This window comes from Myxine glutinosa, chromosome 13, assembly GCF_964187855.1.
Source record: "Myxine glutinosa chromosome 13, kmMyxGlut1.1, whole genome shotgun sequence".
NCBI classification, from domain to species: Eukaryota; Metazoa; Chordata; class Myxini; order Myxiniformes; family Myxinidae; genus Myxine; species Myxine glutinosa.
Genome location: NC_136273.1, coordinates 22,618,480 through 22,641,981, shown reverse-complemented (window position 1 = coordinate 22,641,981; position 23,502 = coordinate 22,618,480). Strand labels below are relative to the sequence as shown.

General features: G+C 45.4%; 1 protein-coding gene across 2 annotated transcripts in view; it reads left to right on the top strand.

Annotated features, from left to right (window-relative positions):
- The first annotated feature begins 3,715 nt into the window (after positions 1 to 3,715).
- The window catches only part of LOC137438701 (phosphatidate phosphatase LPIN2), a 112,298-nt gene continuing 92,511 nt past the window's right edge, over positions 3,716 to 23,502 (top strand). Inside the window, exon 1 of one of the 2 annotated variants that reach the window (XM_068133963.2) lies at positions 3,716 to 3,920. In XM_068133963.2, coding sequence (XP_067990064.2) covers positions 3,768 to 3,920 — 153 coding nt within the window. In that variant the 5' untranslated portion in view covers positions 3,716 to 3,767. Of the gene's footprint in view, positions 3,921 to 12,399; positions 12,549 to 23,502 lie in introns of those variants that run through there. The other variant, XM_078767177.1, reaches the window with a different exon arrangement.

The window sequence follows — 23,502 nt, the reverse complement described above, 5'->3', positions numbered from 1 at the left end:
GGCCATCTTGGATTTTGACGTGGCGACCCAATTTTCAATAGCCTTCTTCCTTGTGCCTAGATACACCCACACACCAGATTAGAAGTTGGTACTTCGCTTATTTTTCAAGATATTCAGCTCACAAGGTTCAGACATACATGGCGGTGGCCATCTTGGATTTTGACGTGGCAACCCAATTTTCAATAGGGTTCTTCCTTATACCTAGATACACCCACACACCAGATTATAAGTTGGTACTTCGCTTATTTTTCAAGATATTCAGCTCACAAGGTTCAGACATACATGGCGGTGGCCATCTTGGATTTTGACGTGGCAACCCAATTTTCAATAGGGTTCTTCCTTATGCCTAGATACACCCACACACCAGATTAGAAGTTGGCACTTCGCTTATTTTTCAAGATATTCTGCTCACAATTTTCAGACATACATGGCATCAGACATACATGGCGGTGGCCATCTTGGATTTTGACGTGGGTTGCACCCACACACCAAATTCGAATGCGGTCCTTCGCTTACGCATGCCCACACGCCCACATGCACGCACGGACGGACGGACGGACGGACGGACGGAGGGGAAAACCATAGTCCCCCTTTTTCTCCACGGTGCGATGGGGGACAATTAAAATACTTTAAGACCAACCTCGTTCCCCGGGCCCACAAGGGCCCTGGTCATCTTCAACGAAAATCGTCACCAAACACCAGAACCAATGAGATTCGAGCATTTGAAAAAATATTTCAAAAAAGCTTATTACGCGTTTCGGACGCTGAAAACGGCGTCAAATATTCTAAAATTGAAGAAGAATTATTTTTTAGAAATCTCGCGGCCGTAGGGAATAGTTTTTCACGGCCGGAAATATCCAAAGTTGAGACGGAATTCACCTAATTAGTCAAGAAGGAAATTTTATAAATTTTAATCTCATCCAGAATGCAAATGGTGTCATTTTGAACTTGGTACGGTACCTACTACACCTACCTACTACCAACTACCTAACCTACTGATGCCATAGTGATGGGTAAAATAGTGGCAAGAGGCTTTGGCTTCGCCGGCTCATTGCGGCTTTGCAGTCGGGTACTAGTAACATCAGCAGTTAATCACAACACTTTGTCCGGTGACGAGGCATGAGGCAACAGTACACCAGGATGAACAAGACGCCGGGCCGCGCATGCGCAAATAGAGATGATGCATATGCCTACGTCACTAACAGTAATCACATTATCACATTAACATGTAATGGCGCTGGAATCCCTGCAGTAAAATATGCATAATGCAAATCTTCCAATTCCAGGTTTGGTCTCCCGCCTAACGTTAGTTTCCCACACCTCTGGATATGCTCCTTTTTCTTTTGACCTTTCTGGTTACCTTCGCAAAAGCGGAAGGTTATGTTTTGATCGCTGTGTATTTATTTGTATGTCTGTGTGTGTGTATGTTAATCGCATAACTCAAAAAGTATTCAACCGAATTGCATGAAATTTGGTGGGATGATTGGCTATTATACGGGACACATTTGATTAGATTTTGGGAAACAGATTTGCTCAAATTCTGACTATTTTTAACTCGATCGTATTTCACTCAAAGTTATGCGCGACTGAAGAAGAAGATGTCCATCCAGGACGTCATCACTAGCAGCACTTCGCAGCACATAGAGTCCAAATGTTATCAAGTACCACCACATGGATGTGATTACAATATCAAACTTTTGGCGGGATAGAATGGTTTAATTTGAAACAAATCTTCCCGCATGACAACGTAGGTGTGGCTTTGCTACACAGATCTTGTAGTCTTTTATTTTGGCAACAAAAGTAGCTGCGGCGAAGGTATGCGCTCTACCGAGTGCCCGTTCTAGTTGTGACATGAAACGCAATCGGTGGATAACTCATGACACCCAGGAACATATCGTGCTTGCCGACTCGGTTCACATCACTTCGGGGTGCACTTGACATTTTACCTCTGGGTACACTGACACTATATCGTAAGCATTATTCATATCCACGAAACGCCTTCACATTACCTCAGCGTAATTCAAACCGTGAACACAGCGAATATTGGGGAATCCAATGATCGTGTTCAAGGGACTAGCAACGGTACCCCCCCCCCCCCCGCCCCCTAAGGTCAAATGCTGTCTTTGGTTTTCGCAAAACATGTATTCTGGTACTGTGGCCAAATAGTTCTACCTTTGACTCATCTGTCCAGAGCACATTGTTTCAGAAGTGCTGGTCTTTGCGTAGGTGTTCATTGGCAAACTTTAGTCTTGCCCTGATGTTCTTTCTGGACAGCAAAGGTTTCCTCCTGGCACACCTCCCTTGTAGATCAAATTTGTGCAGCCTCTTTCTAATGGTAGACTCGTGCACTTTGACATTCTCGACATTCTTAGTTATTTTTGAATGAATTTACGACTATAATTCAGCTTTTACTCGTGGCCGTAGAAGATTGACTACCATAATTCAGCTCAGCTTTCAATTGCGAAATGGGCCCAGCCCGGCCGAGGCGGCCTCGACCGGCCTCGCCACCTAGTCTATAACCTTCCCGGGTCCGTCCCGACATTTTTTGTTTTAGAGGTTTCCTCCTATCTTTCACCGTTCAGGAGATTAGCGCGTGCAGACAAACATACAAACAAACAAACAAACTAAAACTTTATTTTGTATATATAAACTCGTCGAAAGCACCCGGCGTTGCCAGGGTTCTTTTTGAATGAATTTACTACTATAATTCAGCTTTTACTCGCGGCCGTAGAAGATTGACTACGATAATTCAGCTCAGCTTTCAATTGTAAAATGGGCCCAGCTCAGCCAAAGCGGCCTTTCCCGGCCTCGCTACCTCGCCTATAACCTTCCCGGGGCCCGTCCCGACATTTTTAGTTCTTTTTGAATGAATTTGCTACTATAATTCAGCTTTTACTCGTGGCCGTAGAAGATTGACTACCATAATTCAGTTCAGCTTTTAATTGTGAAATGGGCCCAGCTCGGCCGAAGCGTCCTTGGCCGGCCTCGACCGGCCTCACTACCTAGCCTGTAACCTTCCCGGGGCCCGTCCCAACATTTTTAGTTCTTTTTGAATGAATTTACTACTATAATTCAGCTTTTACTCGCGGCCGTAGACGATTGACTGCTATAATTCAGCTCAGCTTTTAATTCAGTGCCATGGGCCCAGCCTGGCTGAGGCGGCCTCGACCGGCCCCACCACCGAGCCTATAACCCGACATTTTTTGTTTCAGAGGTTTTTTCCTATCTTTCACCGTTCAGGAGATTAGCGCGTGCAGACAAACAAAAAACAAACAAACAAAAACTTTCTTTTGTATATATAGAAGAAGATAACGGTCCGAAAACTGTAATTTCTGAAGAAAAGCGTCAAATATCTAGTATCTTTCACAAAGAGCCGTATTACTAGGTCGATACTCGGACATAAAATCGATTTACTAAAACACAATGCCGTAATTATGAGGGTTAAATTGATTAGAATATTTTCGAAGATTATATAGATTCTCGTAGATCTGAGTCGTGGTCCAAAGGTTCAACAAACAACCTTCAGGCGGTGTATGTCTACGGGTGTTTGCTTGGTTGATAGGGGCAGCGGCTCTCGGGAGTGAAATGATGACGTAACGCTTGATTTAGTTAATTACTGGCGCTTAAGAATCTTTGCTGTATATTTTCCATCGCTTCGTTAAAAATCTAGGAGACGAAACGTTTGACGTTTAACTATTTTTGCGAGTTCTGGGCGGTGTTGTTGTTGTTGTTGGTGTTGTTGTTGTGGTTTTTTCCTCTTCTTCCCCATGAGTTGCTCATATTTCCCATTCACATTTTCCGACGTTCCTTTCTGTTGCGTAAACACTACTTTGCCGAAGAACAAACACTACTCTGGGGGGAGGAACAACAGTGGAGGACGAAGAACCACAGAGGAGGTGAATCCACGTCGTCCTAATCTGGTGAGCACTTCTGCTCGGCCGACGGACTTGTGTTGAGCTTGAGGTAACTGTAACGGGACCGATGAACTCGAACTGGCACTGTCCAGAACCCAGACGTCCTATACGTGGACTCGTTACAAGGAACTTTACCTCAGGAAGGAACACCACATTAATAAATAACCGCTTTATCGAATTGAAAGTTGTCGTTGATTGCACTGCGGTGAGGAGGTGGAGGTGGTCATAGGCTAGGGGCATCACGAGGGTGTTTATGTTATTTGTTTATTTTGGTGTGGTACGGGTGAATGTTTATAGAGTGAGCAATGAACAAATACCGATAGGAAATTCAACTTTTGATGAGATTCTCTTACAGACATCGCAGTCAATACGCAGGGATACGATTACCCATCCATACCAAACTACCCACCATTCCTGCAAATTTCCACGTACCGCTCTACCACCAGTTTCTTGGTACCTGGAGCTGATTAGAGTTAAATCTAGCTACTATTTGTGCTGTTGGTTTCCCTCGGTGGTTCCCTCGGTGGTTCCCTCGGTGGTGCCCTCGGTGGTGTCCTCAAAGGTTCCCTCGGTGGTGTCCTCAAAGGTTCCCTCGGTGGTGTCCTCAAAGGTTCCCTCGGTGGTGTCCTCAAAGGTTCCCTCGGTGGTGCCCTCGGTGGTGCCCTCGGTGGTTCCCTCAAAGGTTCCCTCAGTGGTGCTCTCAAAGGTTCCCTCGGTGGTGCTCTCAAAGGTTCCCTCGGTGGTGTCCTCAAAGGTTCCCTCGGTGGTGTCCTCAAAGGTTCCCTCGGTGGTGTCCTCAAAGGTTCCCTCGGTGGTGTCCTCAAAGGTTCCCTTGGTGGTGCCCTCGGTGGTTCCCTCAAAGGTTCCCTCGGTGGTGCTCTCAAAGGTTTCCTCGGTGGTGCTCTCAAAGGTTCCCTCGGTGGTGCTCTCAAAGGTTCCCTCGGTGGTGCTCTCAAAGGTTCCCTCGGTGGTGCTCTCAAAGGTTCCCTCGGTGGTGCTCTCAAAGGTTTTCTCGGTGGTGCCCTCAAAGGTTCCCTCGGTGGTGCCCTCAAAGGTTCCCTCAAAGGTTCCCTCGGTGGTGCCCTCTGTGGTGACCTCGGTGGTTTCCTCAGTGGTGTCCTCAACGTTTCCCTTGGTGGTGCCCTCGGTGGTGTCCTTGGTGGTGCCCTCGGTGGTGTCCTCGGTGGTTCCCTTGGTGGTGCCCTCAAAGTTTCCCTCGGTGGTGCCCTCAAAGTTTCCCTCGGTGGTGCCCTCAAAGTTTCCCTCGGTGGTGCCCTCAAAGTTTCCCTCGGTGGTGCCCTCAAAGTTTCCCTCGGTGGTGCCCTCAAAGTTTCCCTCGGTGGTGCCCTCAAAGTTTCCCTCGGTGGTGCCCTCAAAGTTTCCCTCGGTGGTGCCCTCAAAGTTTCCCTCGGTGGTGCCCTCAAAGTTTCCCTCGGTGGTGCCCTCAAAGTTTCCCTCGGTGGTGCCCTCAAAGTTTCCCTCGGTGGTGCCCTCAAAGTTTCCCTCGGTGGTGCCCTCAAAGTTTCCCTCGGTGGTGCCCTCAAAGTTTCCCTCGGTGGTGCCCTCAAAGTTTCCCTCGGTGGTGCCCTCAAAGTTTCCCTCGGTGGTGCCCTCAAAGTTTCCCTCGGTGGTGCCCTCAAAGTTTCCCTCGGTGGTGCCCTCAAAGTTTCCCTCGGTGGTGCCCTCAAAGTTTCCCTCGGTGGTGCCCTCAAAGTTTCCCTCGGTGGTGCCCTCAAAGTTTCCCTCGGTGGTGCCCTCAAAGTTTCCCTCGGTGGTGCCCTCAAAGTTTCCCTCGGTGGTGCCCTCAAAGTTTCCCTCGGTGGTGCCCTCAAAGTTTCCCTCGGTGGTGCCCTCAAAGTTTCCCTCGGTGGTGCCCTCAAAGTTTCCTTCGGTGGTGCCCTCAAAGTTTCCCTCGGTGGTGCCCTCAAAGTTTCCCTCGGTGGTGCCCTCAAAGTTTCCCTCGGTGGTGCCCTCAAAGTTTCCCTCGGTGGTGCCCTCAAAGTTTCCCTCGGTGGTGCCCTCAAAGTTTCCCTCGGTGGTGCCCTCAAAGTTTCCCTCGGTGGTGCCCTCAAAGTTTCCCTCGGTGGTGCCCTCAAAGTTTCCCTCGGTGGTGCCCTCAAAGTTTCCCTCGGTGGTGCCCTCAAAGTTTCCCTCCGTGGTGCCCTCAAAGTTTCCCTCCGTGGTGCCCTCAAAGTTTCCCTCGGTGGTGCCCTCAAAGTTTCCCGCGGTGGTGCCCTCAAAGTTTCCCTCGGTGGTGCCCTCAAAGTTTCCCTCCGTGGTGGCCTCAAAGTTTCCCTCCGTGGTGGCCTCAAAGTTTCCCTCCGTGGTGGCCTCAAAGTTTCCCTCCGTGGTGGCCTCAAAGTTTCCCTCCGTGGTGGCCTCAAAGTTTCCCTCCGTGGTGGCCTCAAAGTTTCCCTCGGTGAATCCTTGCACACACTGTTCTTCTCACTCGTCCCCAAATTCTCTCCTACCTCCATTTTTTTTTTTTTTTTTTTTTTTTTTTTTTTGTATACTGTATCGAGGCTCGTGAAAGAGCGAACATTAATCACACAGAAAGACAAACCGACACATAAAACATATATCATAGGGAGCGGTAGACAAGATGGGGAGAGAGGGGGAAGGACACAAACACAACATTTGAGAGCAGGGACCGAGAGACATGGAGACATCGAGAGATCTGAGAGAGGGCGAGGGCTTTGGGGGGGGGGGGGGGGGGCGTGGGAAGGGGGCGGTGGGAGAGGTATAAAACATATGGACACTGCCAGGACTTCCAGGAAAGAAGTTGGAATTTCAAACAAGGTGGATCTGGGGTGAATTAGCGGGGGTAGAAAAGATCAAGGTTTTGGATGGGGGAAGATAAGAGATGGTGGTGAACAGCTGTTTTAAAGACCTGGAGGGAGGAGTGGGATTGAAGGGAGTGAGGGAGTTTGTTCCAGAGGCGGGAGAAAAGAGGAATGAAAGAGTGAAGGTGAGCAGAGAGCCGAGATTTCGGCAGTTTAACCATCAGAGGGTTGCTGGCAGATCTTGTGCGACCTGTAGGAATATTTGGGGGACAGAGCACAGAGAGAGCTGGGGGTGCAAGGCCGGAGAGGAGTCAGTAGAAGACAGAAAGACCACCTACCTGCCTGCGGTGAGTGAGTGAAAGGCCCTCAGAGATAGCTTCATCGCGGGAGATTCCAATAATTCTGAAAGCTATTTTCTCCATTATCTATGCATCATTGTTTAAAAGGAAGTCCAACACTGCACTCCCCTTATTGTACACCACACCTTTCCTATGCCATCTCCAGGCACTGCATAAAGTCATTGCCGGGTCCCGAAGGGGGCTCGGCAATGACGCACGCTGAAAGGGAGTACTCAGTTTTCACGCTGGTTGTTTTCTTGTTTGTTTGTTTGTTTGTCCGGGCGATATCTCAGCCATCCTTTGAGCTAGGAAGCTGAAATTTCGGCACAATAGTGAGCAAGTCCTTTGTCAAACACGATATTTTTTGTTTTTTGATTAATCAATTAATTGACGAGTTATTTATTTATTTGCGATTAATTAAGTACTTATTTAGTTAATCAAATTTCCTTTCTCTTCTGACCATTACCTCAGGCACCTTTTGAGTTCGGAAGCTGATATTTCGACATGCCAATGACCAGGTGATTTGGCTGCAAAGGCTATTTTTGATTTATTAATTAATTAAATAATCAATTATTCAATTAATCGATTAATTATTTAATTATTCGATTAATGGCTAAAAAATTTTTTTTTAAGTTACACCTTCTGATGAAATGGTGGTGGTTTATGTATTCTATGACCGAATTGATTAATAATTTAATTTTTAAATGATTATTATGTATTTATTTTCATTATTAATCATTTATTTATTTTCTTTCTCATTTGGCCAATATCTCAGGCACCTTTTGAGCTTGGAAGCTAATATTTGGACATGACAGTGAACAAGTGATGTGGCTATCAAGGATATTTTTGATTTATGGATTAATCATTTAATCGATCAATTATTTATTGATTAATCAATTAATTATTTAATTTTTTATTAATGACATTGAATTAAATTTCTAAAAGGTACATCTTCAGATGAAGCACTAGTGGTTTAGTTATGCTATTAGCCAATCGATTCAGAAAATATTTTGTGATAATCTTTTCTTGATTTTAATTATGCAATTTATCAATCTCCCTCCCAATGCAATCTCTATGAGCTGCACTGCGGTATTGCCGGGCGCCTGAGGCGCCCCGGCAATGTCGCGCTGTAGGATATTTAATTATTTGGCATGGGGGCGGTGTACTTTGAATGTATCTGTGCTTGTCTGTACTTGTTTTCTTTCTTGTTTGTTTGTTTGTTTGTCCGGGTGATATCTCAGTCATCCTTTGAGCTAGGAAGCTGAAATTTCGGCACAATAGTAAGTACTTTGTCAAAAACGGTATTTTTTGTTGGATGACGGACAGGATGACGGACAGGATGACGGACAGGATGACGGACAGGATGACGGACTGGCTGATGGACTGGCTGGCTGGCTGGCTGGCTGACGGACGGATGGACGGACTGGCTGGCTGACGGACTGGCTGGCTGACGGACTGGCTGGCTGACGGACTGGCTGGCTGACGGACTGGCTGGCTGACGGACTGGCTGGCTGACGGGATGGCTGGCTGACGGGATGGCTGGCTGGCTGGCGGACTGGCTGGCTGGCTGGCTGGCGGACTGGCTGGCTGGCGGACTGGCTGGCTGACGGACTGGCTGGCTGGCTGACGGACTGGCTGGCTGGCTGACGGACTGGCTGGCTGACGGACTGGCTGGCTGACGGACTGGCTGGCTGACGGACGGACTGGCTGGCTGACGGACGGACTGGCTGGCTGGCTGACGGACTGGCTGGCTGACGGACTGGCTGGCTGACGGACTGGCTGGCTGATGGACTGGCTGGCTGGCGGACTGGCTGACGGACTGGCTGGCTGGCTGACGGACTGGCTGGCTGGCTGACGGACTGGCTGGCTGACGGACTGGCTGGCTGGCTGACGGACTGGCTGGCTGGCTGACGGACTGGCTGGCTGGCTGACGGACTGGCTGGCTGACGGACTGGCTGGCTGGCTGGCGGACTGACTGGCTGATGGGATGACTGGCTGGCTGACTGGCTGACGGACTGATGACGCGCCATCGCAGAAGCTCCCTTGAACTTTGTTCCAGGTGAGATTATAATAATAATAATAATAATAATAATAACAATAATAATATCATTAAACATTTCAAAATCTAATTTAATATAAAATAAAGTTTCCTTACTTGTGAAAACTGATGATTTTTGTCACTTTCAACTGTTGGGAATTCCGGTGTGATTGCAGCCGAAATCACAGCAGAACACTGAACATGAACACCTTGTTTTTAACGGAAACCAGTGAGGTAAACGGCCTACCTGGGCTATGGTGATCTAAGATGGAGGCAAAGACGCCACTCGCAATGTACATATTATGACCACAGCGGGGTTCGCTCCAGTTATTATGGATATAATAGCTCAGTCAGTGTGTTCCGTTACCAAGCAGCTTGAAGAGCGCTCGCCAAGTGGCTTAAGCACTCAAGCTAGCACTCGTCTCAATGGAAACGGTTGATGAGGGATAACTGGTTTGGCAAGCTCAATGATAATGGGACACTTTCTTTTTTTTTTTGTATACAGAATCGAGGCTCGTGAAAGAGCTAACATTAATCGCACAAAAAAAATCAAACAGACACACAAAGTACAGAAATAAGGGGAGCGGTCGACAAGATGAGGAGAGAAGGGGAAGCACACAAACACAACATTTGAGAGCAGGGACATCGGGAGATCTGTGGGAGGGAGAGGGCTTGGGGGGAGGAGGCATGGGAAGTGGGATGGAGGGGGGGGGGGGAGGGGTGGGAGAAGTATAAAACACAAGGACACTGCAAGGACTTCCAGGAAAGAAGTTGGTATTTCAAAAAAGTGGATCTGGGGTGAAATTAGCGGGGGTAGAAAAGATCAAGGTTTTGGATGGGGGGAGATAAGAGATGGTGGTGAACAGCTGTTTTAAAGACCTGGAGGGAGGAGTGGGATTGAAGAGAGTGAGGGAGTTTGTTCCAGAGGCGGGAGAAAAGAGGAGTGAAGGTGAGCAGAGAGTCTTGATTTTGGCAGTTTAACCATAAGAGGGTTGCAGGCAGATCTTGTGCGACCTGTAGGAATATTTGGGGGACAGAGCCCAGAGAGAGCTGGGGGAGCAAGGCCGTAGAGGATTCGGTAGAAGACAGAAAGACCACCCACCTGCCTGCAGTGAGTAAGTGAAAGGCCCTAGGAGTTAGCTTCATCGTGGGAGATTCCAACGATTCTGAAAGCTTTGGTTTCAACTGTGTGAAGCCGAGCTAGGTGAGAGGCAGGAGCACCGGCCCAGAGGGGAGAACAGTATTCCATTGAGCTGCAGATGAAAGCCTTGTGTGTGGTGAGGAGCTCAGGTGTGCCAAGGAAGGATTTCGCACGACCGAGGATGCCCAGTTGGCGACTGGCTTTGAAGGCCAGATTTGAAATGTGGTTTTCCCAGGAAAGATCATGGCAGATAGTGAGACCCAAAAGCTTGAGTGACAGAACTTCTTGGAGAGGATTATTCAGAAAGTGGATGGGAGCGTTGTGCAGTCGGTCTTTTCGGAGAGACATAGTGAGAGTGTGAGATTTGTCAGGATAGAAAGACATGTTCCACTTGTTTGACCAGTCTGTGATTTTGTCCAGGTCGCAGAGACTGAGGAGGCTGAGGGATGAGGAATGGAGTGGCAGAGAGTGGAGTCATCAGCAAAGAGATAGAGAGGATTTTCAAGAGAGTAAGAGAGATCATTGATGAAGACCAGAAAAAGCACAGGGCCCAGAACACTGCCTTGGGGAACTCCAGCCTAAACAGGAAGGGGAACATGAGAGAAACCCATTCAGGGCCACACCTTGACTACGACTAGAGAGGAAGTCCGCCAGCCATGCGTGGAGATTTCCATGTATACCATAGGAGGAGAGTTTGGTGAGCAGAGCGGGGTGCCAGACCGTATCGAAGGCATGTGATATGTCAAGGGAGACAGCTCTAATTTCCTGTTTGGCATTGATGACCTCCATCCATTGTTGAGACAGCAGAAGCAGCATGTCCAGAGTCGTGTGACCTGGTCTGAAACCGAATTGATGATCCGAGATCAAGCCATTGGAGAAGAGGAAAGATTTCATATCCGAAGCAATGATGGATTCCATGACTTTGCTGATAATTGGGAGAAGGCTGATTGGTCTGTAGTTGCAAGGATCTGTTTTTGCCCCTCTTTTGTGTAAAGCGGTGATGTTGGCTGATATCCAAGCTGATGGCAGATGACCTTGAGCAAAAGAGAGGTTGAAGAGAACAGAGAGGGGGAGTGAAAGAGCGGCAGAACAGGATTTTAGGACCCGTGGGCTGATGCTGTCAGGTCCAGTTGCAGAATCAGAGTCGAGGGTTGACAGAAACTTTTCCACCTTGTCAGGAGGAAAGGACACAGAGTCCAGGAGCAGCTGGGTACGACTGGGTACGGTGGGTACAGAGAGTGATGGGTTTGGGACGCAAGATTTAGAGGCAAACACAGAGTTGAGGCATTCAGCTTTTTCACGTGTGGAGGTAGACTCCGCACGTCTACCTTGAAAAGAGGTAGACTTATGCCGATACATCAAACATGCTTTGTAATTCTGCTTTTGTGACGTCTCGTTCTTCAAGTCATTGTTTTCTTTTATAACCTTTCCCCAGAACTGTTCGTTTTATTTTGTACCTGGAGAAGGCTGTTGACACGTGACCTGCAAACTACCTGGTCAATTTGTTTGTAGTGCAGAAGCCGCTCAGGTCAGAGGCGAGTACACAGCACCTACCTCTAGGAATCTAGGTCTAGGCGATTTTTCCAAGTCACTGCTGCTCCCCTCCCCAACACTTTACACCCCCTTCCCAAAACCAATTTGGTCTGTCTCTGAAATTGCTTTACGCTGCTCAAAAGCTCTTGAGGTTGGTTTTCGAATGGTTGTGGTTTATTCGAATCAAGGAATCCTGCCATTGGAGTAAATGTTCTTCAGGTATTTATGTGATGCAGGTAACACCGATTGCTCGCTCACTCCTTCGAAAGGGTACCTTCTCATAGTCCGCAATTTGCCTTGAATATTGGTTGTTCGTAAATCCTTCCACCTCGAATATCACCAGGCAAAAAGTGCCTTGACATTCCAAAGTGAACTACCTCCTTGTAAATCTGAGTTTAATCTTTGTCGTGTGATCGATTAGTTGTAAACGAGGAAGCTTTACTCAAGGTTGACGGTCAAATGCATTGTGTTTTGTAACTTACTTGGCGAGTTGGGTACACCGAACTAACTGCAGGTAGTACCATAAATCTGGAAGGTAGCCTTGTATCTTGGCATTGACCTTAAGTGTTGCTCTCCGGTTCCAAGCAAGTGACCCTCTAGCAGCTTTGGTCGCAGTTATAATTAGGAAGCCACGCGCTCTGCATCTGTACACAACACGCCGAAGAGTCGAGGCCGCGGGTAAATCGGAACTTCACAACCGCATCAGTTCTACACAAGTTTCTCTGCTTTTGTTACATGAGCGAGAGCAGTGATGATTGTAATGAGGACAGAACAGTGGGAGAACCACACTCTTGGTCTCTGGTAAGTGGAACTTGTCCCGTGCCTTCATTTGCTGTGTTAGTCTCAAACAATGTTGTTCGCATAAATATCGTTCTTGGCTACACCCGATTGATCCTAATATGTGGTTTCTGGTACTCTGCTAACGGATATGCATCCCCATGTTATTGTATTGGGTTTTTCTCCTTTTTGATATGGCGCTTTTTGGTTCCGGAACTGATGACTCCAGTGCAGTGCTGTATTTGGTTTTTCATTTGATATGTATCATTTCGTGATCCTGTGCTTCCCAGCTGATGGATCTCTGGTAGATTATACCTGTTGCTGTGTTTTTGAGCCTTAGAGAGCAACTGCTGGAATCTATTTATCCGGGTCCTTCACGACATCTTTGATTTTTTTTTCTTTCACACTTTTCTACTTTTTCACATTTCTCTTAATTCATTCTAATTCTTACTTTTTTTCTTTTCTTTTTGTTCATTTCCCTCTCTTCTATCCCTCTACTACTCTTTATTACCTCTGCCACCGATGGTGGATGGAGGTTATGCTTTCACCCCTGTTTGTCTGTCTGTTAACAACATGTCTCAAAATGTTGTGGACAGATTCGGACAAAATTTGGCAGAGAGGTAGTGGATGTGACAAGGCCGAAATGATTAGATTTTGGTGAAGATCCGGATTCGGATCTGGCTACTAGAATTTATTAAGTGATTCTTCACCATTGGGAGATTGGGCCAAAAACGATACATAGCAGGATATCTTAAGTTATGGACGTGTTCCAAGGACGAAACTTGGTGGAGAGGTTGGGTGTGTGACGAGGACTAATTGTTTCGATTTTGGTGAAGATCTGAATATGGATTTGGATACGATAATTATTTAATTTATAAGTGATTCTTCGCCATTGAGAGATTGGGTGAAAAGCGATGAATAACATGATATTTAAAAAAGTTATGGACGAGTTCTGACTAAACTGGGTGGATGAGTTGGTTAGGTGACAAGAACAAGCCAGATTATATTGTGGTTCAGGTCAGGCTTATCATTGGGATACAAAACATTATAAGCTGTTCAGCCTGGTGGAGGTATGCGCTCTACCGGGTGCCGTTCTAGTTTCACTCTTTATTTGTCTGTCTAGGGAGAAGTGAATTGTTACCAAAAATGCTTTTTTTCTTTAACGCTCACTTGGCTGCACCTGGATGGGTTTGAGCGTAGTTGAGCAGCAGCTGAATCCCGAATCCTATCCAAGTTCCTCCTGATGACTCAATCTTTGTTCTGTTTATTCAGGTTTCTTCTGATGATATCAAATGCATTATTTGGTCTTTCATTTAATAAAAGGACGTCGTTGCAGGTAGCCAGAGTGCCCCGGACGTGACGGTACTTCCCCCAACCTCAATAGCTGTGTTTGTCTCGTCTAACAGTTTTGTGTCGAGTCTCGTATGTTCGTCTGTCCATGAGTGTGCCCTTGGGAATATCTCATCTGCTTCACGTCATTTTGCTTAAAGTCGCATTTTCTAGGAATACAATCAACATTAAATAAAAATTTGCTGTCGTGTCTTTGATATTAACAATTATGGAATTTGTTTCAGAAAATATCACACTTTGCAGAAAAAAAAAATACATTTGTGCATTTCGATGTCGTAAACCATAGATTAGTCGATTCTGAGTACAAGTCGAGGCCCAGAAATCCAGGGGAAAGTATGGACTTATATGGCCAAAACGTTTGTCCTGTTATGAATTAGGGGTAGAGGAATATCTCGAGCCAGGTAGATCTGCATAGGTAGGTGCTCGACTGTCGTGATGGGGAATCTACCTGTAATTTCTGTTTATCTGTATGTCGGAATAAGTTGTATCTGTGTCCCCGCCATGAGGGGGCGGGGCATGCTAATTAGTACAGGGATTTATGGGTAAAATTCCCTCGTGTGTTGTTCCCTCTGTGAGCAACCCAGTGTCCCTTATGGCAGCTCACTCGTATACATTAGAAAAATCCATTAGTGCACACATTAAATAATTCCCCTCCGCCACAATAAGACTTGCAGGAAGAACAGGCAGGAAGCCAGATCGGGGCACCGCCGATGGGGCCGCGGCCAGCTACATCACCAGCTGGCCACTGATTGGCGAAAGGAAGATGGAAGGAAGCGGCACACTGATTGGCCACCGACCGTGGACACCTCGGCCAGTCAGTGCGGAAGGCGCAAAACCACGATTTAGAAGCAGGTCGCTGATTGGAGGGGAAGGGCCGGTGACTGAACAAGGCGGGAAAAGACCACGAAGAAGCGAGGGACGGTTTGGTAAAGCAGGAGAGCGGACGTCACACCGCAAGAGACAAAACGACTCGCTCGCGGGCATTCTGGGTCGGCGTCTTCCCTGGGTTCTTCTTGGTGCTCTTGGTGCTTGGTGCTTGGAGCGAGGCTTGGTGCTTGGAGCGAGGCTTGGTGCTTGGAGTGAGGCTTGGGGCTACGAGCAAACGGGACCTCGCATGCGACCGATGAGCGGGCGAGCGAGGCGTGCCGCTGAGCGGGTGGCTCAGGGCCTAGCGGAGCGTGAACAAGGCGGACGGAGGCCTGCTTCGTGCCAACATCGGAGCCTGGACGATTCCTGACAACGCTACACTGCCAGACAGATAAGCTCGCACCCACCAACGCGCACACAATGGTTTCTTTATTTAATTCATTCCCCTGTGCTGTTATTGAAGTGAGGTGTGCGGGATCTCAATTTAGAATTAGTTTTTACCGTCGCGTCTCCTTTTATTGGGTTCTGCCTAATAAATCGGTTATTTTTGTACATTTTAACCTGGATTCCCGTGAGTTCATTTCCTGCAGGATCGGAGCTGCCGGTGAGATCGTGCCAGTTAAGAGCTCGCCGCTTCTTCCTCTTCCTTCTTCCTCCCGTGCTAGTAGAGTCGAATCCATCATTGATCGTCTTGGCCATCCGCGAGCCCACGGTATTAACCGAGGGCTTCGCGCGATAGTACTTTCACATGAATTACAAGGACAATGGTAGGTCAGAAACCTTAATGTTTGCTGAAACCCGACTCGCTTTTGGAAATCTTGGCTCCAGAGGTAGGAGCACCACAATACCAGAAAATTGTATCTTTTTTTTTAGGCATTTTCAAGTAGGTGAAATAGTTTCAGAACTATCGAAGATATCTTCACCAAAATTGCCATGCTCTTTGATCACTTTGTAAAGATCACAAAGAAGAGGAATGTCTGTTTGGCCAGGAATTTGTCCTCCTCATCCTCAATCGCAACGTGTTTGTAGTACGCGAACATGTAGCTTATCCTAAACTTGTTGATGAATCAAATTCCCCAGTTCACCAGCTATTTTCAATCTTGTGGAGAGTGGACATCCTTAATAACAATATTGGCTTACTTCGGGATAAAAATATCAACTTGCGTGTCTCACATTTTAGCACATCAACCCCCTCCCACCCCTACCTTCTCTTCAAAAATGACAGGGAAGGAACTTGCTTAACCCCATCCCCGATTCCAAAGCTTGTAGGCTTATCTGACCTTTAAACTGCATTTAAATTGTCAGCATTTTATCATGCTACTTGCCTGTCTGAAATGGAGAATTTAAGAACACTTTTGTAAACGAGTCAGATCCAAGATCTATCTGCTGACGATAGGATGGCAGACACAGACACAGACACACACACACATCTCGTTTTTTCATTTCTGTTCCTTACAATTCTATCTTTCTCACACACACACACACACACACACACACACACACACACACACACACACACACACACACACACACACACACACACACACACACACACACACACACACACACACACACACACACATAATTGTACAGTATCGGTTGTTCCTAAACTTAAATAATTTAAAGGATTGTTGTAGATGATGTTAATTTTACAACATCCCATATTCAACTTTATTTAAATTGTAAACCTCAAACATAGTTTCTCCACCTAAAGCAAGAACTTTAACCCGTAAGCAACTGACTAGTTTCCCGACTGCATGATTCATCAGCCGGGCACCGTTCTTCCTCGAGGTTTCAATCCTTTCAGCCCAGGACCTCTCCAAACGGCGGATCCACAACCTCGATCATGGATCCACATCAATTGATGGTAAATCAGTGGATCCACAACCTCAGTTGTGTCCAGGCAGTCAGTCAACCCATCAATGCAACATCACTTATCCCAACTTTACTCGCAATAGGATTTAATGTGTTATCATATATACACAAAGAATTAAGTTAAGCACCCCTACACAACGAATTAAGGTAAGCACCCCCTAATATATATTCTTTGTGTATATGTATACATTGGCATATATTCTAAGGTATGTGAGATCAAATAATGATTGGTATGACATTAGCAATTATCCATTGATGAAATTGAGTGATCAAAGTGAAAAAAAGTGATTGGTTGAGTCAGTGATCCGATCACGTGGGTCCTACACACGTTATTGACGCAAAGATCGCTAGAGGTCTTCTCAGAACAATGACTGTACGTTAGAAAACATAAACGTCATCCACACTGTCCGTGATGGACCTATAGCTCCATACTTAAATTGAGGTGAAAATATGCCTAAAATTCCCAAAAAATTTCACCTTAAATTATTCAGAATAAAATATTGAAAACGGCATGATTGTTATGTTTTTATGTGACCATAATATCACTTCTCCAGAAAATATAGCAATATCATGGGTATATTACACTGTTTTGACGACAACAAACTTGTAATGTGCGAGGTTGTAAAAAAACGGGGGGGGTGCTTAACTTAATTCTTTGTGTATATTTATAACTTTCCTTACACACTCGATAATATGATAATATAATTAAATCATTCACATCTTACCCTTAAACACATCAATCGACCAAACAACATGACCACACCACCTACCTCTCAATGAAGCTCTATTTCGAATGTTCAAACTGTCATTTATAACGGTTTTTGGCATGCTGCCATATCCTAGCAACCACTGATTCCTAGCAACATTGATTTGTAGTATATTTAATTATTATATTGTACTGTATTTACATAAAGATCTCATGAATAATATTATATTGTACTGTACTTGTATTATATTGTACTGTAATATACAGTACTGTAATACAGTACTGTACTGTAATATACAGTACATATAATATTATATTGTACACTTAGAATGTTCAAACTGTCATTTATAATGGTTTTTGGCATGCTGCTGTATCCTAGCAACCACTGATTCTTAGCAACATTGATTTGTAGTGTATTTAATTATTATATTGTACTGTATTTACATAAAGATATCATGAATAATATTTTTACTATTCGTATTGTATTTCACTAATTCGATTTGGTGTCGTTTTGTGATTTTAAAGAAAACTTGTTTTAATCTCCCAACTGTAGCTCCCTGTGCTAACATACGTCTGACTAGTTGTTGTAATTTATTGACCAGTTCAGAGCTGTGTGTGGTTGCCCTTACAGTCCTAATTATTAACGCACAGGTTGTAAACCTGGTGCGTTATAGCGTTTGCCTGGGAATTTCGGGCGCTCAAAAGTGAAGCTAGTTTCTGTCACCCATTTCTGTCGCTCATTTCTGTCGCTCATTTCTGTCGCTCAGATGTGTAAACATGACGTCATCAAATCTATATTTATAGGATAGGTTATAGGAGATATATATGTTATAGGATAGGAATATAGGACCCAAATGACCCAGAGGACCCAAATGACCCAGAGGACCCAAATGACCCAGAGGACCCAAATGACCCAGAGGACCAAAATGACCCAGAGGACCCAAATGACCCAGAGGACCCAAATGACCCAGAGGACCCAAATGACCCAGAGGACCCAAATGACCCAGAGGACCCAAATGACCCAGAGGACCCAAATGACCCAGAGGACCCAAATGACCCAGAGGACCCAAATGACCCAGAGGACCCAAATGACCCAGAGGACCCAGAGGACCCAGAGGACCCAAATGACCCAGAGGACCCAAATGACCCAGAGGACCCAAATGACCCAGAGGACCCAAATGACCCAGAGGACCCAAATGACCCAAATGACCCAGAGGACCCAAATGACCCAGAGGACCCAAATGACCCAGAGGACCCAAATGACCCAGAGGACCCAAATGACCCAGAGGACCCAAATGACCCAGAGGACCCAAATGACCCAGAGGACCCAAATGACCCAGAGGACCCAAATGACCCAGAGGACCCAAATGACCCAGAGGACCCAAATGACCCAGAGGACCCAAATGACCCAGAGGACCCAAATGACCCAGAGGACCCAAATGACCCAGAGGACCCAAATGACCCAGAGGACCCAAATGACCCAGAGGACCCAAATGACCCAGAGGACCCAAATGACCCAGAGGACCCAAATGACCCAGAGGACCCAAATGACCCAGAGGACCCAAATGACCCAGAGGACCCAAATGACCCAGAGGACCCAAATGACCCAGAGGACCCAAATGACCCAGAGGACCCAAATGACCCAGAGGACCCAAATGACCCAGAGGACCCAAATGACCCAGAGGACCCAAATGACCCAGAGGACCCAAATGACCCAGAGGACCCAAATGACCCAGAGGACCCAAATGACCCAGAGGACCCAAATGACCCAGAGGACCCAAATGACCCAGAGGACCCAAATGACCCAGAGGACCCAAATGACCCAGAGGACCCAAATGACCCAGAGGACCCAAATGACCCAGAGGACCCAAAGGACCCAGAGGACCCAAATGACCCAGAGGACCCAGAGGACCCAGAGGACCCAAATGACCCAGAGGACCCAAATGACCCAGAGGACCCAGAGGACCCAGAGGACCCAGAGGACCCAGAGGACCCAGAGGACCCAAATGACCCAGAGGACCCAAATGACCCAGAGGACCCAAATGACCCAGAGGACCCAAATGACCCAGAGGACCCAAATGACCCAGAGGACCCAAATGACCCAGAGGACCCAAATGACCCAGAGGACCCAAATGACCCAGAGGACCCAAATGACCCAGAGGACCCAAATGACCCAGAGGACCCAAATGACCCAGAGGACCCAAATGACCCAGAGGACCCAAATGACCCAGAGGACCCAAATGACCCAGAGGACCCAAATGACCCAGAGGACCCAAATGACCCAGAGGACCCAAAGGACCCAAATGACCCAGAGGACCCAAATGACCCAGAGGACCCAAATGACCCAGAGGACCCAAATGACCCAGAGGACCCAAATGACCCAGAGGACCCAAAGGACCCAAATGACCCAGAGGACCCAGAGGACCCAGAGGACCCAAATGACCCAGAGGACCCAGAGGACCCAGAGGACCCAAATGACCCAGAGGACCCAAATGACCCAGAGGACCCAGAGGACCCAGAGGACCCAGAGGACCCAAATGACCCAGAGGACCCAAATGACCCAGAGGACCCAAAGGACCCAAATGACCCAGAGGACCCAAATGACCCAGAGGACCCAAATGACCCAGAGGACCCAAATGACCCAGAGGACCCAAATGACCCAGAGGACCCAAATGACCCAGAGGACCCAAATGACCCAGAGGACCCAAATGACCCAGAGGACCCAAATGACCCAGAGGACCCAAATTCTATGTATGTTTCTATGATGATGTATGTTTTGGTGAAAGTACATAATGTGAATACTAGTAGCAATTTTACAAAAACCATGGCATAATTTCAAATCTTGACCCGAGATGATAATTATGCTACATCATAATTTCCATGTGCCAACCTGGGCGGAATCCAAGTGGATTCACTTGACTTGTTTCACCTGCAACCGTACCATAAAATAGCTTTTTGGGAATGTTGCTGTCTAAGAAAGGCATTCGGACAATGTGGAATGGAAATGCATCTCGTTTATCAAATAATTTGGTGTGAAATTTATTATTATGGATATCAATTTGTAATTCTAAAAAGGAAACTGAAGTGGAAGTTTGGTTTTCCTTTTTTAATTCAAGTTCTTTTGGATATATATCATCATGAAGCTGCTCAAATATAAATCCATCATTAATTGCCAACAAATCATCAATGAATCTGAAGATGTTTCCGCATCTTCGTGCAGTTGTTAATTTATTCCTGCACATGTTCTGGACCCAATCAAACTCGTACATGTGCAGAAACAAATTTGCAAAGAAAGGGGCCGGATCTGAACCCATGGGTATGCCCACTGTTTGCTGGAGTATCTTGTTGCCAAATGTAAAGAAACTGTTGTTTAGCAGAAATCGAATACTTTCTTTGAGTTTACTTTTTGAAAAACTACATGAATATTGATTATCCTTTGCAGACCAGTGTGCTCTGTTTTGATATACATTAATGTATACTCTATTACCTCCTGCAAATGCTTTATCTATTGCTCTGTCCAATGCGGTTACCAGCTTGTCATGTGGAATGTTTGTGTACAATGTGGAAAAATCAACGGTTGAAAGACATTTTGCTTTACCCTTGTTATTAATGTTGTGGACACTGTCGATTACCGGTTTGGAATTGTCAATGATCCAGAATTTCTTAATACCAGAATAAAACTTCACTTTGTCATGGTAGTTTTTTAAGCATTTATAGATTAGTTTCATTGCCGCTGTAATACTGCCCGACAAAGGTTTCAAACTACATTCTCTACTTGCGATGATGAACCTCATCTTACAAGGGTGTTTGTGCATTTTTGGGATCCAGTAAATGAATGGTAATTTATGGTGTTTATCCGGAACTAGCAGTCTTCTCACCGTTGAGTGATTTGTATGGTGTTGTATCAAGTCTGTTTTGTTCTCGTTACTTATTTTGTAGGTCTTTGAAATTCCCGTGTCTAAGCCCAATTATTCCAAAAGTGTTTGAATGTAGAATGGTTTACATACAAATGCAATATTATTATTTGCTTTGTCAATTGGAACAATAACATATTGTGTTTGAAGCTGCCTTAAGCAATCACGTGTCTCTGGATTGTTTAAAATTGCCTTCGGATTATTGATTCGAACTTTTCTTTTCAAATCAACAACTCTCCTTTTCACATGTTTCTCTACCTCCTCCAACCATAAAGCCATTTGTGTGTTTGGTACTTTATGTTTATCAATTTGTTCTTTCATCCATTCGCCCAGTCCCATCATTGTAAGTTCCATTGCTTTATTCCAGTTTATTCTTTTATTTTCTCTATAATTTGGTCCCTTTGTAAGTAATGCACGTAATCTTTTATCTTTCACTATTCTGAGATCACCTGTGATGACGTGTTTATGATGTGGATCTTTGAATGCGGAATGTTCACAATTACAATGACGTGTGTTATTTAACCATTCCTCTACATCTATAGATTGTACAGTGTCCTTGGAGTTGAAGATCTTTCCCCGAATTGAATTTCCCAAAGTGTACACAACTCTTGGTCGCTCTCTGTTGTATTGTTTCTGGAAGTTTTACTCCACACTTCCTTATGTTGAAGTATTTTCTCGATATTTATCATTTCCACCCCTTTGTTATCAAACATAATTTTGATGATATCATTGTCTTTTCTACGATTCACTTTTTTAGGTTTCTCTTTGTACATTTTATGATCAATCATGTCCAGAATTGCTTCCATGTGTTGGATTGGGAGTTCCTCTTGATCGTCCTCTTCCATTAATCTGTTCACGATTTGCCAAACTTCTTTCAGTTTTTTTTTTTTAAGGTATTGATCTTAATTCTGCTGCTGTTAAGTAATGTGCAGATATTGGATTTGTTAAGATCTAACCATTCATTTACAATTTGTGGGGGTGTGTCTATAATTGGACATTTACGTCCATAGTTATGTACTCTGTGTCTCTGAGAGTCTCGTGGTAAGGTGTTAAAAACAGAAGTGATTATGTTTTGTCCATTTTGCTGTGTATGTGTCATTAATTCTTTCATTTAATCCAACAGGGTAAGCAGTTCTTAATTTTTTAATCCAGAAAAGTTCTCTACGCTTACGTAATTGTGTGATTGTTTTATCTTCCATCCCATTCTTTTTACGGCCATTTCCGCTTATCTTTTCTATAACCTGAACACTGAAGCTCGCATTTTCACAATATCCAGAAGTAAAATGATGGGTAAGTAGTGGACAACCAGTCGTTTTATCTGGGTTTTTCATGCCGCTCCTATGTGCATCCATTCTCACATTACATCTCTGCATTGTTTCACCAACATATTGCATCGCACATTTGCTACAGGTCAATAGGTAAACTATATTTGAGGTTTTACATGTAATTAATTCTTTAGTTTCTTTTAACTTGTAACATCTAGCCGTTACTGTACAATTAATTATATTGTTTGTGGTAAATATAAGACGAGTTTTGCAATTGCAAATCCCACATTTACGCACACACACCTGACCTTTAAGTTCTCCAGTCTAGGTTTGATTCCCAATAGATTTGGATCTTACTACAAGTTGTCGCCCTGTTGCTTTGGAGGCAGCGTGTTGCATCATAGAGTACACCTTCAATAAAGTTGAGTGTACTGGTCCATCTACATGGGGCCCGCAAGGCTTCTTTGTCTTTGCTCAACTGCACACGCTCGCCTCTGAACTGTACAGCCTGTGTTTGAATCTTGACCTAACTATAAACTGTCATCCTGGTGTTTTGCACGCATGGCGAAGCGTCAATGTGTTGTGATCCCTTGGATGGATGTTAAACTAGGCGTCCTGTCTGCTGATATTGGTTTGTGGATGTTAGATCCCATGGCGTCCTTCATGAAGAATAGGCGAGCTATCGCCAACACCATGAACAAATTACATCGAACGTGAAGTCCGTGAATGACTTGGGCCAAACGTTCTCTTGCTGGTCCCACGTTCGGGTGAGAATAATTTTGTCCTTTAAAGAAGGAAGATCATACACAGGAGGATGTAGCCATCAAGTAAATGCTTGCATTAATAATAAACAATTATTGCTTGTGGTTTGTTACCATGGCGACCTTAATTCGGGATGAAAGGATTAACACTTGTGTGAGGATGGAAAAGATCACGATGGGCGGTCGCTGAATGGAGAAAATGCATCACACATTCACAAAAATTAGCCGAGACGAGGTTAA